This window comes from Clarias gariepinus, chromosome 6, assembly GCF_024256425.1.
Source record: "Clarias gariepinus isolate MV-2021 ecotype Netherlands chromosome 6, CGAR_prim_01v2, whole genome shotgun sequence".
Lineage (NCBI taxonomy): Eukaryota > Metazoa > Chordata > Actinopteri > Siluriformes > Clariidae > Clarias > Clarias gariepinus.
Window position 1 is genome coordinate 28,456,745 of NC_071105.1, and position 15,026 is coordinate 28,471,770.

Genomic DNA, 15,026 nt, shown 5'->3' on the forward strand with positions numbered 1-15,026 from the left:
CAGAACCTGTGACAGCAAAAGACTTGTCAGGATTAGGCATGGAGCTCACAATAGACAGTCCGAGGTCATGTATAGCTCAAGAGAGCAAACTAAAAAAACATTTTAAAATTGAGACTTACCTATTCCAGGTGTCATAAAGAGCCTGTACATTTTAATCCAAGGAGGCAGCGTAGATTATAATAGAACACTAAGAAGGCTAATAAATTATTTAATTTAAAGACTAATAAATGCAATTTAGTTTCTAAATAATCATACATGTCTTACTTGTACCTGCTTGTGGCCCTAATAGGATACATCAGTCTTGCTAGAATTAGACGTATGAGACAGTTATTCAGTATCTAATGTCCTTATAAATGCCCAGAACAGAGCCACATTAAATGGAACATGTGCACAGAGAACCCTTAATTCTTCAAGAGTCTGTCAAATAAGACCTTAGCCAGGAACTTTAATGTACAATAAATGTGCATTTGTGTAATTGAGGAAGTTATTACTTTTTATCTGTCTACCACATTAGGCGTATTTGAAATTAAATCATGTATACAAGCCTAATGGTTGATATTTTTTAGGTATGGGTATTAGCAGGCAAATCATTTAAAACGTTTTGTCATTGTGTTATTCTGATGAATCAGAAGTAATATGACAAACTAACAACCATACACTGATTAGCCATAACATTAAAAAAAACGTGCCTAATATTGTGTACTGTAGGTCATCCTTGTGTAGGCAAAACAGCTCTGACCCATCGAACTTGGAGATTTGACCCCTGAAGATGAGCCGCCGGGTTATCTGGTCTGCGTTTTTACCGAATCATATGCAGCAGTGTGTTCTGACACCTTTCTATCATAGCTAGCATTAAAGAAGAAGCAGTTTTTAGGAATTTGTGCTGCTTAAGCTCTTGTACGGATAGCTTTCACTTCCCATGTGGATCAGTGAACTATGCTGTATGCACTTTTGGTAGGTACTAACCATTGCGTATCGGCAAAATCCCACACATCTTGCAGTTTTGGCTAGCCTGAGTCAAGCTTGTATCCATCTCATTTCCCTTGTCAAAGTCACTCAAATCCTTCATTTGGCCATATTTTTGCTTCCAACACATCATGGCATGTAAAACATTGTTCAGCTTGATTCAGATCAAGTGATTGATCTAGTCAGTACAGAACATTTTATTATTTGCCTAAGAAGGTATCTGTTTAGATCTGTTTAGGTTTCTGTTAGAAGAACAAGGTAGGGATCCAATATGGCATGTAGAGGAGTTGTTTGGTTTAAATTGCAGTTATAAATGAGAAAAAAGGTAATTGCTAAAGATTAACAAAAATGTATTTGTTTGGGTTTTTAATCTCTGTTTGCTACTTTGCAGGGAAATGTAATACCTGGCGGGTTTAAGTTTCATGGTGTAATCACCACGTTTGAGATGATCATGGCTGATTGCCCTGAACTGAAAAAGGTTAATTGGTGCTGTGTGGTGATTGACGAAGCCCATCGACTGAAGAATCGTAACTGTAAACTGTTGGAAGGACTCAAACTCATGAACTTGGTCTGTTTATTTCCATCTTTCCTACATTTTTCTCATTAGTATGTTTAGGGTTAATGTTGTTTGTATATAGTAATCGGTAATGCTAATGATGCTGTTTGATAGGCTGTGTGCCATAACTACTAGCTACAAACTTGCAACCAACTAAAATCATGTTAAGTCAGAAGCATACCAACCTGTTACCCCATAAAAGCCACCTCACAGCCAACCAGAGCAGCCAACTACTTTTGCAGTTAGACTGGATTATAATAAAACAACAATTAACAACCAGCTGGAATTCCATAAGAGGCATATAGCATCACTCTTAGGGAAAACCTGTTGAACATGCTTTTCCTTGTATTTACCGAATACTACAATGTGGCCAAAGTATTTGAGTTTGGTTACATCTGCCACATTGTTATGTGTTAACTTTTTAATTGGCAAAAATAACCGTTTGGCAAATATAACTAAACGTCTGTTCATCATTTTCCCAAAAAAAAAAAAAAGAATTGCCATAATGTACATCCCTAATTTATATCTACATTTTGTTTAGGCTATTTAGCCACTATCTGCTTGTCAACCTCTAGAGCAAAATCCCAAGCATATTTTTGCTAAAATAGCATTCATTGTTTGAAATGATTGAGTGGTCACACAAATACAACGCATTTGAACCCAGATGGCACACACATAGATACAGAGGACCGATGTGTCCACATTGGAGTCAGATAAATGTCACTTGTAATTCTGAATATGAACTGTCATGACATGCGAAGCTGATCTGATAAAAAAAAATTATAGTTGAACAATGTGGCTTGTGATGTGAACATGGCCTTTTTTTAAGTAAAAGTAAGTAATTAATTAAAGGTAAAAAAAAATAGCTGGATAATGTTAATGTATTTCAATTTTATTGAATTTGTTGATTTTTTTTTTCGGCCATGCTTTAAGAAAAAATGCTTTTATGTATTTTACTTAAATAATATATAATTTAATTTTTTTTTAAATATCTTTGTTAAAGAAGTTAAATTTTTTTGTTGTTGTTGTTTTTCTGTCTGATTAAGTAAAAATTTTATTAATTGTGTGTTTATAGAAGCATATTTGCACAATTTTAGGAGGGTCTATTGAACATTAAAAAGAAATGATAAAAAAGAGGATCATAAAAAACTTCCCACATGCATTCTTACACCTTCAAGAAGTTAAGGCTCGTAGAATGCTGACTCATCTTTCTCCTATTTTTTTCTGCTCTCTTCAGGAGCATAAGGTTCTCCTTACAGGTACACCTCTACAAAACTCTGTGGAGGAACTCTTCAGTCTGCTCAACTTCCTGGAGCCGGTGCAGTTTCCCTCAGAGAGCTCATTTCTTGAGGAGTTTGGCGATCTAAAAACTGAAGAGCAGGTTGGGTTTCTCCTCACTCTAGTTCTACATTATGTAGCAGGTTAACTTAGTTACTATTAACCAGCCGAAGATTCTACAGTAATGTGATTACACTAGGATCCTCCTGTATTTGAGACAGTTACATGACAAACATCCACAGAAGAACTTTGGCCACCTCATTGTGTGCGGTTATTAATGCTTGTGCTGCCATCAGCTTTCAAAGTGAAATTGAAACTGGCCAAGGTGAATTCAATTCAGTTTTACATTGTTGCAAAGGAGTTTTACACAATCAAAAGAATTATTGCAGTTTTTATGAAATTTGAAATGTGTATGAACCAAATTGATGAGACCTGATAAGTGAGCCAAGGACGACGGCGACAGTGGCAAGGAAAAACTCGTGATTGCAGTAAGGAAAAACTTTGAGAGGAACCAGACTTAACAGGAAACCCATCCTCATTCGGGTGATGACAGATAGCAGGGATTAATCTGCATCATACTGTGTATTAGGAGGCTGGAAGTTCACTATAACGGGAGATGTGTTTAGGTTAATATAGATTACAGTTTGTTATAGGAGGCTCCAGGAGACTGTAGGAAACTCCAGTCCTGAACTATCAAGTGACTGCAGTCACAAGTCCTCAAAGAACAGCTGTTAGCATCAGCCGAGGCCAGGACCGTCTTTGTGAAAAGTGGAACCGCTCACCACACTTATCCCAAGCAGACCACACGGGGCATTCATGCGATGAGATCTTAAATCAAAAGCGGGACACCACAACGAGTCAGACAGGTTCAGAGGACAGAGGGAGTCTGGATCCCTGGCAGTTTAGGAAAGACATGTATAGCTCGACAGAGAGACAGGGAGAGCGAAAGAGAAAGGAGAAGAGAAGAGAGCAGAAGAGTAGGAGAGATAACAGTTACTGTAGGTATGGTCACAGTCACACAATGTATAAGGTTCATATACAGTATATTTAGTGTAGAGTGCGAGGAGAGACTCCGGCGGGTTTATAACAGCATAACTAAAGGGAGAGCCAGCAGGAAACGCAGACATGAGGGCTTCCTGAGATGTAAAGCAACCAATCACTTCACCATCAACAAACCTGAGTGATCAATGAAAGTTGGGAAGACAGCATCTAAACATACCATGAGTCCCCCAGATCTGCTCCTTTACCTAAGGCAAATGTATTCACAAAAATGCTTGGCTAAATAAATAGGTTTTTAGTTTAGACTTAAACACTGAGACTGTGTCTGAATCTCGAACATTAATTGGAAGACCATTTAACAAGTTTGGGGCTTTGTAAGAAAAAGCCCCGCCCCTTGCTATAGGTTTCATAATACTGAAAAGTAGACTGCATCCTTTGATAAAAGTAGGCGTGGCGGATCGTAAGGCACTAGCAGTTTACTTAAATACTGCGGCACGAGACCATTTAATGCTTTATACGTCAAAAGTAGTATTTTGAAATCGATGCAAAATTTCACAGGGAGCCAATGCAGTGTGGATAAGATAGAGATGATATGCTCGTATCTTCTGGTTCTAGTGAGAACTCTTGCTGTTGCATTCTGGACTAACTGAAGCTTGTTTATGCACCTAGTTGAACAACCAGACAGTAAGGCATTACAATAGTCCAACCTAGAGGTGATAAAAGCATGAACTAGTTTTTCTGCATCATTTAGTGATAATATATTCCTTATTTTGGCAATATTTCTGAGGTGAAAGAATGCTATCCTGGTGATATTATCTACATGTGCTTTAAATGAGAAGGTTAGTGAGGCATTGTAAACTGAATACTTGGTATTGTGTTTAATGTTTCTCATCCCAATGAAAAACATAGCAGTCATATAATAAAAAAAATTGTGTGCACAAACTTTTTTTTACCTTGTTCCAATTTGGAGCCAGTGACTTAAAAAAACTATAATAACTTATAATAACTTTTCAAATACATACATTTATATTATAACTTAAATTTTTTTTTAATTATTTTAAAATGAAGTGTATATCACCTGGCAACTTATAAATAAATCACATGAATGCCACCAGGTTAAAAAGCTTCAAGCAATTTTGAAGCCTATGATGTTAAGACGGCTAAAGGATGATGTGGAAAAGAATTTGGCCCCCAAAGAAGAAACCATCATTGAGGTGGAACTCACCAATATCCAGAAGAAATATTACCGGGCCATATTGGAGAAAAACTTTTCCTTTCTGGCAAAGGGAGCCAACCAACACAATATGCCCAACCTCATTAACACTATGATGGAGCTACGCAAGTGCTGTAATCATCCATATCTCATCACAGGTAAACACACACAGATACGCAGTCACACACTCCTATATAAACTATATAAAAGGTATAGGTACCCTTTATATTCTTTCCACTGTGTATATGTACCCAGTATGTTTTTTTTTTCTTAGGTGCTGAAGAAAAGATTTTGGATAGCTTTAGGAAAAACCACAATCCTGATGCACCAGATTTCCAGCTCCAGGCTATGATCCAGGCTGCAGGGAAATTGGTGCTTATTGACAAGCTGCTGCCCAAACTCATTGCTGGGGGACACAAAGTGTTGGTGTTCTCCCAGATGGTTCGGTGCTTAGATATACTAGAGGACTACCTCATTCAGAGAAGGTGCGTGTGCCAGCAACATGTAGTAGTATGTACAAAATACACCTTTGTTCCATAATTATTTGAACAATGGCAGCATTTTTTTTTAATTCTGTCTTTGTACACCACAATGCATTTGTAGACTCTGAGCTTTAATTCATGTTGTTTCACAAAAATATTGCATTTATGAAACAGCCATCCTACAGCCATTTTTACATAGTCCCTCCATTTCATATGCTCCAAAGTAACCGAGCATGCATTATTTTGAACATAAGGATTATTTTTAATGCTCGGACGCAAATCTTTTGCAGTCAATGACTGCGTGAAATCTCAAGTCCTGGGACATTAGAAAATGCCGTTTCCTCCTTTTACGCACTTAATTAAGCCTGTACCAGGTCCACCTTTACACAGTCATTTTTGCTTTCAGTATTTGTCAGAGAAAGCCATGCGTAATTGAAAAACATTTTATTTTAAGTTTATATTTATATTTAAGTTTTCATAATGTGTTTTTGTTATCTGTAGTGTAAAGTACCAACCCTATTTATGTTGCAGCTGTACAATATGAGTTTGCGGTTATCCCTGTCAGTAGAGATTTGTTTTTGCTCTTTGCCAGTCTGTAGCTTTGTTATCCCAGTGTCTGCTGCTTAAACTTGTGTACTGTTGTCTTTGAAATGTTAAGGTTTGAAGCAACCTGACCCTTACTGTATCTCTGTGCCGGTAAAGCCAGGGATAAATTCTTCCTTTCCTCATTCAAAACTTTTCTTTCAGGCTCTTTTGGCATGATCAATTGTTATTTTCAGTCAACTTTAAGGTACTAATCTTTGAGGTGTTATTATACAACTGGTCACTGATTATCACAGCAGTAGTTTTTATACTTTTCCTCATTAAATAAGATTTTATGTGGGTGATCACCTAATCAGGACTTTATACAATAGAATATGATGTGCTTCTGTTGGAATTCACCTTTTATGGATGTATAATCGTAGAGATGTATACATACATTGTTAATATTAAAAAAGAAATAGTAATATGCCGTCTAAAAATATCAGAATAATTCCTTAGATCAAGCAAAAAAAATTACAGTAGGGAAATTACTAACTTTTGAAAAATATGTTCATTTATGCACTCAATACTTGATCGGCACAAATTACTTTAGCACAAATTACTGCATCAGTGGCTTGTAGGTGATCAGCCTGCGTCACTGCTGAGACAATATTGAAAACAAACTTGTTTTGATGGCAACCTTCTTCTCATCTACAGTATATTGTTGGGTCAGGAGTTTCTTGCCTCTTACTTTTGACACGTCATAGATTCTCTGGGCAGTTGTCTGGCCAGTAAAGCACAGTAGAATCATGGTCAGCAAACCAGTTGGTAATAGTTTTGGCACTGTGGGGAGGTGCTACATTCTGCTGAAAAAGGAAATCGACACGTCCTTAAAGCTTGTCAGCAGGTGGAAGCATGACTTGCACTAAAATCTCATGGTAGATGGACAAAACACAGTGGACCAACACCAGCAGATGACATCACAACTGTGGAAACATAAGACTTGATGTCCAGTCTCCACTCTTTGTTCACACTCTGGGATTGTGATTTCCAAATGAAATGTAAAATATACCTTCATCTAAAAAAATAATTTAAAAAAAGGACTTTGGTCCACGTTTTTTATGATTCACAGCAAGTTCATAAATCGGTTTGTTTGACAATCTTCGTAACGCTGCAGTCAGTACTCTGCGAACAGTCAGCCTTTTAAGGAATAACCTCCTGTGGCTTAACAAACTTGTTGAGGGTTTTGCTTTCCTAAATGTTGTAACAAAGATTGTACATGTTCTTTATACACATAGCATTTTTTAAATTAATATTTCAGTGAATGCTATTTAATAGTTCTAACCAATACGAACTTTTCCTCATAGACACGTTGTACAGTGTGTGCTGCTCACAAATTGTGCATGCTTAGATTTAAAAAGAAAAAGACAGCAAGAAAACAGGCAGCACGTGCCAACCTTAGCATGTTGTCTGCAGCATGCTAGACGGCTAACTCAGGTAAAAGATATTTGTTCTCTTTTTCAATCAGCAAACTGTGTGACAGCAGTCAGTATTTTAGATTCAACAAATATGTTTGTAAGTTAATTAATCTAAAGATAACACAGTGGACCCTTAGCATATTTTCTGCATTTTCTGCTGGATTTAGTGAAGACATAGCACCATGGATCTCCAGAATATTTGTAAAACACACATTAATTAATTAACTAAGATTATACAAACACGGGACTTTTATCTTGTCTGCTGGTGTTAACAAAAACCAAGAACATGAAAGACACACAAACAACAATCAAAATATCAAACCCAAATGTGTATTACACAAAACACAACTATTATTACAAAACACAACTATTTGCAACTTACATACGAAATATGTATGCATACGAAATAATTTGGTGTTTTTGCGAATGAATGTATAGTCCCAGGTCGTGTATAGTGTGTGGGTGTGAGCTTGTGGGGGTGCGGGACTATTGTATCTTGCTATAAATATATTACACCAAATTTGGTGTTTTTTCAAAAGAGAGTCAATAATTTCTACATTATTAAACTGTCTTGCTTTAAATTTAAAGTCTGAAGTTTTTGCCTGAGATTTTCAATTTTCTTATTAACAACAACAACAACAACAAAAATCATCAAAAGTCATTGCTACATGTTATTGGGGTGCCCGTTTCTGTAGCTGGTTGGCATAGCTGACTTATAATTTCTCAAAAAACCCTGTGCCATAGACAGCACATCATTCGCTGTGATCCAATTATAGATCAGTAAATATGTGCAATTTATGCACAGCTGTTTGCAGCCTGTAATTAACCACAATTAATACTAACCCATAACAAGTTGTTATTTCATTCACGGAGTGGATTAAACAAATTGTAGCTTGCATATAGTTATTAGGTGCAATAAAAGTCAGAGCATAGATATTGGCTATTTAGGCTCTGCTATTTTTCATTACTAAAGAGCTGTATAATTTAAGATAAAATGTTGTGTAAGTTTGCTGTTTTCTGCATTTAGCTGTAATGTCCCGCTTATTCACATCTTACATTTCTGATAAATTTTTAAATATAAGATATACACATGGGTCAAAGCTTCCGTAAAACATACACACAATTTCCTGTCATTATATTTATAAATTATGATTTCTAAATGGTAGCATACCTTGTTTATAAACGAGGCTCCTACTGCAGGATCTAAATTTCTATAAAGAGAAAAACTTCGGCAAAGTATTCAGTTCTTAATGCAAACATTCATATTGCTTAATGCATTTTCCCATAGAAAATTATGTAAATGCACCTAATCTGTTCCAGCCACACAAAAGTATTACCAATTTCCAACACTATAATCATACTTTTGCGTATAAAAACAATCAAAACATTTAGAAATGAAATGTAAAATAAGTAAAACATAAATAAATAGACATTAAACCTCATTTAACCTTTTTATTAAAAAAAAGTTAAAATTCATTTTATTGTTCCTCTTGGCACCAGCTGCTTTAAAAAAAGAAACTGAAAGTGGCTTCCTATTTTTTCTTGCTACTGCTAACATTCTTGGGACGCTTGATGCTACTGTATATCTTCACTAAATATTGCACAATGTAAAAACACCAAAAAAAAACTCCTTTGGTCCTCAGTACCAAAAACTTTTTAATAAGGTAACCTGAAAAAACTTAATCACTTCTTTCTTCACCTCACATAATATTAGTGATATTAGGAATTCCATTTTGCTCTTCACGTTCCCCACCCTGCATATTAACACCAATCACTTTCTTTTTTGGCAAAAAAATATATATTACTCCTAGGAGGGAGAATCCAGTGGTAAGGATTTTAAAGGAAGTTTCGAAAAGTTATGTGATCTTGTCTGTGGTTTGTTCTAATACAGGCTAAGATGGAACTTCCTGCTATTTAATTTGTGTTTTATTCATTTGTCATAAAGACATGCCTGTCTTCAAAGCATTCTCCTTTTGTATATAATGAATATATTGCAATAACATTATTAAGGATGCAAAAATAATGTCATACTTTTAATTGTGTAGAGGTTTTTACACCTGCTGTGTGACAAACTATAGTCAAATCACACATGTGAGCCCCATCTCTGGGCATTGTAATAAGCATGATGCATCCTGATGGCTTAGTTGATACTGAAGAGACTTGCTTAGAGGAAAGGAATGTTTGACACTTAAAAACACCATAAGTTGCAGAGAAAAAGAAAGTGGCAGAAAAGTGTGCTATGATGGCAGGAAGCAATTGGTTAAATTGTGTGCTGGTTTTTGGAAAGATTTTTTAAAGAATTTCCACAAAAGTTCTTTCCATAAGACTTTCATTAAGTGTAAAGTAAATTCAGATGGGGTTTTTAATATTAAACCGTACTGTGTTTCAGGTACACATATGAGCGCATTGATGGGAGAGTCAGAGGGAATTTGCGACAAGCGGCTATTGATAGATTTTGTAAGGTGGACTCGGACCGGTTCGTCTTCCTCCTGTGCACAAGAGCAGGAGGGCTGGGCATCAACCTCACTGCTGCAGATACTTGCATCATATTCGACTCTGACTGGAATCCACAGAATGATCTGCAGGTCCCAATTCAGTATATTTATATCATATACAGTATCTACACATGAGGTCAGGAGAAGTTGTACTGTAGGTAGTCTAGAGGTTTTTAACCTTTGTAACAATAGATTGTTTATAAAATGAAATGCTGTAGATATATTGCTGTCTGTAGGCCCAAGATAAGTACTGTACTTCCCTTATTATGTTTAGGAGTAAGGGAGAGGAAAGAGAAATGCACATAAAAATATACCAAGCAGCGAAGAAGAAAGCCAGTGTTTAGAAGTAATGGATGGTGCCACTGAAGTATATAACAGTGGCAATCTTAGGTCATTTCTAAATGTGATTAAAAAGCTAACCTTTGTTCTTAATTTTTTTTCAAACTCGTAGGCCCAAGCTCGCTGTCATCGGATCGGTCAAAGCAAAGCTGTGAAGGTCTATCGTCTTATTACACGCAATTCATATGAGAGGGAGATGTTTGACAAAGCCAGTTTGAAATTGGGTCTGGACAAGGCTGTTCTACAGGATATCAATCGCAAAGGCAGTCTTAATGGGGTGTGTGCTCTACGCTACTACATTCTGTGGAAACCTTAAATCCGTCTCACTGATATTTAACTGCTTCTCAGAAGAGGGAAGGTTATAACAGTAAAGAAGGGGTGATTAAATCTGGAGCAATTTGCTCAGAAAAAATACATAGATGTGATGATCAGGTGTCCACAAATAATGTCTATATGGTGTAGATTGAAAAATAGAATCAACCAAGTTTGTTTATAATGTGAGTTTTAGTTTTTTTTTATGTGGACAATTTGTTTAAGGAGGAAAAATGTTTTAAATACACACATGTGTTTTATAACTTTCTATAAAAAAACGAAGAATTATGAATGTAACTAAAATAGCAGTGTTGCTTTTTTTCTATTATTCTCATTATTATAACGGTCACAGGTACAGCAGCTGTCTAAGATAGAAGTAGAAGATCTCTTGAGGAAAGGTGCATATGGTGCTCTTATGGATGAAGAAGATGAAGGCTCAAAGTTCTGCGAAGAAGATATTGATCAGATTCTGCAACGGCGGACTCAAACCATCACCATACAGTCTGAGGGGAAAGGATCTACATTTGCCAAGGTAAAAACACAAACATTTTAAAATATTTTGTATCTTGCCTTTTAAGAATTTTAGTCATATCTGTCTGAAATACATCTCAAGCTATATTTACATTGCATTTATTGTTTAAGAATCCCTTTGTCTGCCTTTTAAACTCACAGTATGTTTCTCAAAGGCTCAAACATTTCTTAAATGTTTTTATTTCTGACTACTAATGCTCAAACTTTCCCCTTTCCATTTATAATTCATTAGCATTGCTTCAAAAATAACCCCTGGCCTTTTTTTTACACTAGGTCCCTTTTGCACCTTTTTTATATTCTCTGCCCAATTTTTACTTTAACCTTGTTATCTTAGCTTGTACTATATTAAACACATATGAAAATAAACTGTCACGCTCTCAGCGCGCCACGCTGATCAAAGACCGCCCTCGTCTGCTGACATTTCCCTTCTCACGCTGTCATGCTCTCCACCACGCTGGTTTGTTTTCCCACGCTGTCATCTCTCCCTCACACACCCCCGGACCGCCTCCGCCAACACACCGGCTTCTCATCTGGCGCTGATTTCTTCCGGCTTATAAGGAGGCGCGGCGCGTGTTTTTTGCCGCAGTTCTCTTGCGTTCAAGTTCATGATTTCTTTCTCACGTTACCGACCACGCTTTGTCCCCGTTTTTGCCTCTCGCCTCACGCTTAGGATTTATTATCGCACTCGGATTTAACGGCTTTGAACTTTCGCTTTCGTTTTTCGACTACGGCTCTGCTTAGTGTTTGTTTTGGCTCGTCGCCCCCGCTGACGGATTACACGGCTTTGGACTTCCGCTCTCGCCCCTCGACTACGACCCAGATTCGCCCTTCTACTGCTACACTGCTCCTTATCTCTTTGCTCTGCTCGCCCAACGCCTCACAGAACCACCTGCCTCTCTGCACCTGGATCCATCTCTCTGCCTGCTCGTTCTCACTTCGTGACAGAATAATCCAGCCAGTTATGGATCCAGCAGAGTACGACAGGATAAGAGTGGCTCTGGAGAACCAGGGCACTCTGCTCGGGAAGCAGCAGCAAGAGCTCCTCACCACCAGGCAGACTGTCGCCAACATCACCACGGAGATGCAACATCTCCGATTAGACTCAGCACGGTCCACAAGCACTGAAGCCCAGCGCGAACCACGCTTGCCAGCCCCACCCACCTACGCAGGGGAGCCAGGTACATGCAGATCTTTTCTCTCCCAGTGCTCACTGATTTTTGAGCTACAAGCATCCACCTTCTCCTCAGAACGGTCACGGGTGGCTTACGTCATCACCCTCCTTACAGGCAGAGCCCGAGAGTGGGGCACGGCCCTCTGGGAGGTTCGCGATCCATGTTGCAATGACTTTGGTGCCTTCTCCAAGGAGATGAAGATGGTTTTTGACCGTTCTCATATTGGCAGGGAAGCTGGGAGCAGGCTGTTGAGGCTCCGCCAGGGAGCCCGCTCCACTTATGATTACGCCATTGAATTTCGGACCCTCGCTGTCACCAGTGGGTGGAACAACAGGGCCCTATCTGACACCTTCCTCGAAGGTTTGTCAGAGGCAGTCAAGGACCAGCTGGTTTCTCAGGAGCTTCCCACCGACCTCAATGAACTCATGGACCTTGCCGGCCGGGTCGACGCGCGTCTCCGTTCAAGGCAGGCCTCCAGAGGACTACTCTCTGCTCGGAGACCCTCATTTCCCAGAACATCTCAAGAACCTTCTTCTCCACAGGAAGGGCCTATGCAGCTAGATAGGACCCATATCTCCGAGGAGGAAAGACGGCGTCGCCGCCAGGAGGGAGCCTGCTTCTATTGCGGGTCCTCAGGACATGCACTCAAGACCTGCCCATTAAAGAAGAGACGTCCTCTAGTCAGACTGGGAGCACTAGAGGGCGCTCCTCCAGCTAGACTCCCAGAACCTCGCCCCCTACTCCCCGCTACGCTAATCATCGGCGGTAAAGCTCACGGGATTCAGGCGCTCATCGACTCCGGTTCTGACCGTAACCTTATCAGCACCGCTACAGTCAGGAAGCTAGAGATTCCCTGCGCTCCTGTTGAACCTCCACTCTCCGTTCAGGCCCTAGATGGCACTCCCCTACCCGCCATCACACGACGCACCCTCCCACTTACCCTAAGGACCTCGGGTAACCATTTTGAGGAGATCAGTCTGCTGGTCATTGATAGATCCCATGCCGCTGTGGTTCTTGGTTTGCCCTGGCTTGCCCTTCACTGTCCCCAGATTGACTGGACTAAGCAGACCATCACGGGCTGGGGCTCCTCATGTTCCAAGTCTTGTCTTCTCTCTGCTCTTCCTTCTGCTCCAGCTAAGCCGGAAGACCCTCCGGACATCTCAAATGTTCCCGCTGAATACCACGATCTCAAGTTAGTCTTCAACAAGGCTCGGGCTACCTCACTTCCTCCTCACCGACCCTATGACTGTCCTATTGACCTCCTTCCCGGCACCTTCCCTCCAAAGGGTCGCCTCTACTCCGTGACGCGCCAAGAGCAAGGAGCCATGAACGAGTACATCACGGGGGCCCTCGCCGCTGGCATCATCCGCCCGTCCTCCTCACCCGCAGGTGCGGGGTTCTTCTTCGTCAAAAAGAAAGACAGGTCCCTTCGCCCATGCATAGATTACAGAGGGCTCAACGAGATAACCGTCAGGAACCGTCACCCCTTACCACTCATGTCCACAGCCTTCGAGCTTCTCCAGGGAGCCACAATCTTCACTAAGCTAGACCTACGCAATGCATATCATCTCGTCCGTATAAGGGAGGGTGACGAGTGGAAGACCGCCTGCAATACCCCGACCGGGCATTATGAATACTTGGTTGTGCCTTTTGGACTCACCAATGCCCCTGCCGTTTTCCAGAGCCTGATTAACGACGTACTCAGAGACTTTTTGAACCTCCATGTATTCGTCTATCTAGATGACATCCTAATCTTTTCTCACGACCTGGAGGAGCACCGGCGCCACGTTCGCCAAGTATTACAGAGACTTCTCGAAAACAACTTATATGTCAAGGCGGAGAAATGCGAGTTCCACACGACGACTACCACCTTTCTAGGGTTTGTCATCTCCCCCTCGCAGCTGGAGATGGAACCGGCCAAGGTTCAGGCAGTCTCCAACTGGCCAACCCCAGCCTCGCGACGAGACCTCCAACGATTCCTTGGTTTTGCCAATTTCTACCGCCGGTTCATTCGAGGATACAGCTCTGTCGCCGCCCCATTAACCTCTCTGACTTCCTCCAAGACGCCCTTCTGTTGGAGTGAGGAGGCAGAGAGAGCCTTCGCCAAGCTCAAGAGAAGGTTCACCTCAGCTCCCATACTAATCATCCCCGACCCTTCCCGCCAATTCGTAGTGGAGGTGGATGCATCAAACACCGGTGCCGGAGGCGTCCTGTCCCAAAGGTCGCCACAGGATAACAAGCTGCACCCCTGTTCCTTTTTTTCCCATCGCCTATCCCCGGCTGAGAGGAACTACGATGTGGGCGATCGAGAGCTACTAGCCATCAAGCTAGCGCTAGAGGAGTGGAGGCACTGGCTGGAGGAAACCGAGCTCCCGTTTCTAGTATGGACTGATCACAGGAACCTCGAATACCTACATAAGGCCAAGAGGCTTAATGCCCGACAGGCTCGCTGGTCCCTTTTCTTCTCCCGGTTCAACTTTGTCCTGTCCTACCGACCCGGCTCCAAGAACACCAAGCCTGATGCTCTATCACGCCAGTTTTCATTTCCCCATGACCCTACGCCGCCCGACACTATCCTACCCTCGCGTTGTCTGATAGCAGCCGTAGAACTGGACATTGAGGCTACGGTTAAGCAGGCACTGACTCAGGAGCCTGGCCCAAGCAATGTCCCTCCAGATTGTCT

At 40.5% G+C, this 15,026-nt stretch overlaps 1 protein-coding gene across 5 annotated transcripts in view; it reads left to right on the forward strand.

Moving 5' to 3' along the window:
- Positions 1-15,026, forward strand: part of chd6 (chromodomain helicase DNA binding protein 6) — a 91,261-nt gene that overhangs the window by 38,544 nt on the left and 37,691 nt on the right. For all 5 annotated transcript variants that reach the window (XM_053498096.1, XM_053498100.1, XM_053498097.1 and 2 more), the window contains exons 12-18: positions 1,358-1,534; positions 2,760-2,903; positions 4,915-5,170; positions 5,287-5,497; positions 9,884-10,079; positions 10,441-10,605; positions 10,993-11,172. In XM_053498096.1, the coding sequence (XP_053354071.1) occupies positions 1,358-1,534; positions 2,760-2,903; positions 4,915-5,170; positions 5,287-5,497; positions 9,884-10,079; positions 10,441-10,605; positions 10,993-11,172 (1,329 nt within the window). The remainder of the gene's footprint in view (positions 1-1,357; positions 1,535-2,759; positions 2,904-4,914; positions 5,171-5,286; positions 5,498-9,883; positions 10,080-10,440; positions 10,606-10,992; positions 11,173-15,026) is intronic.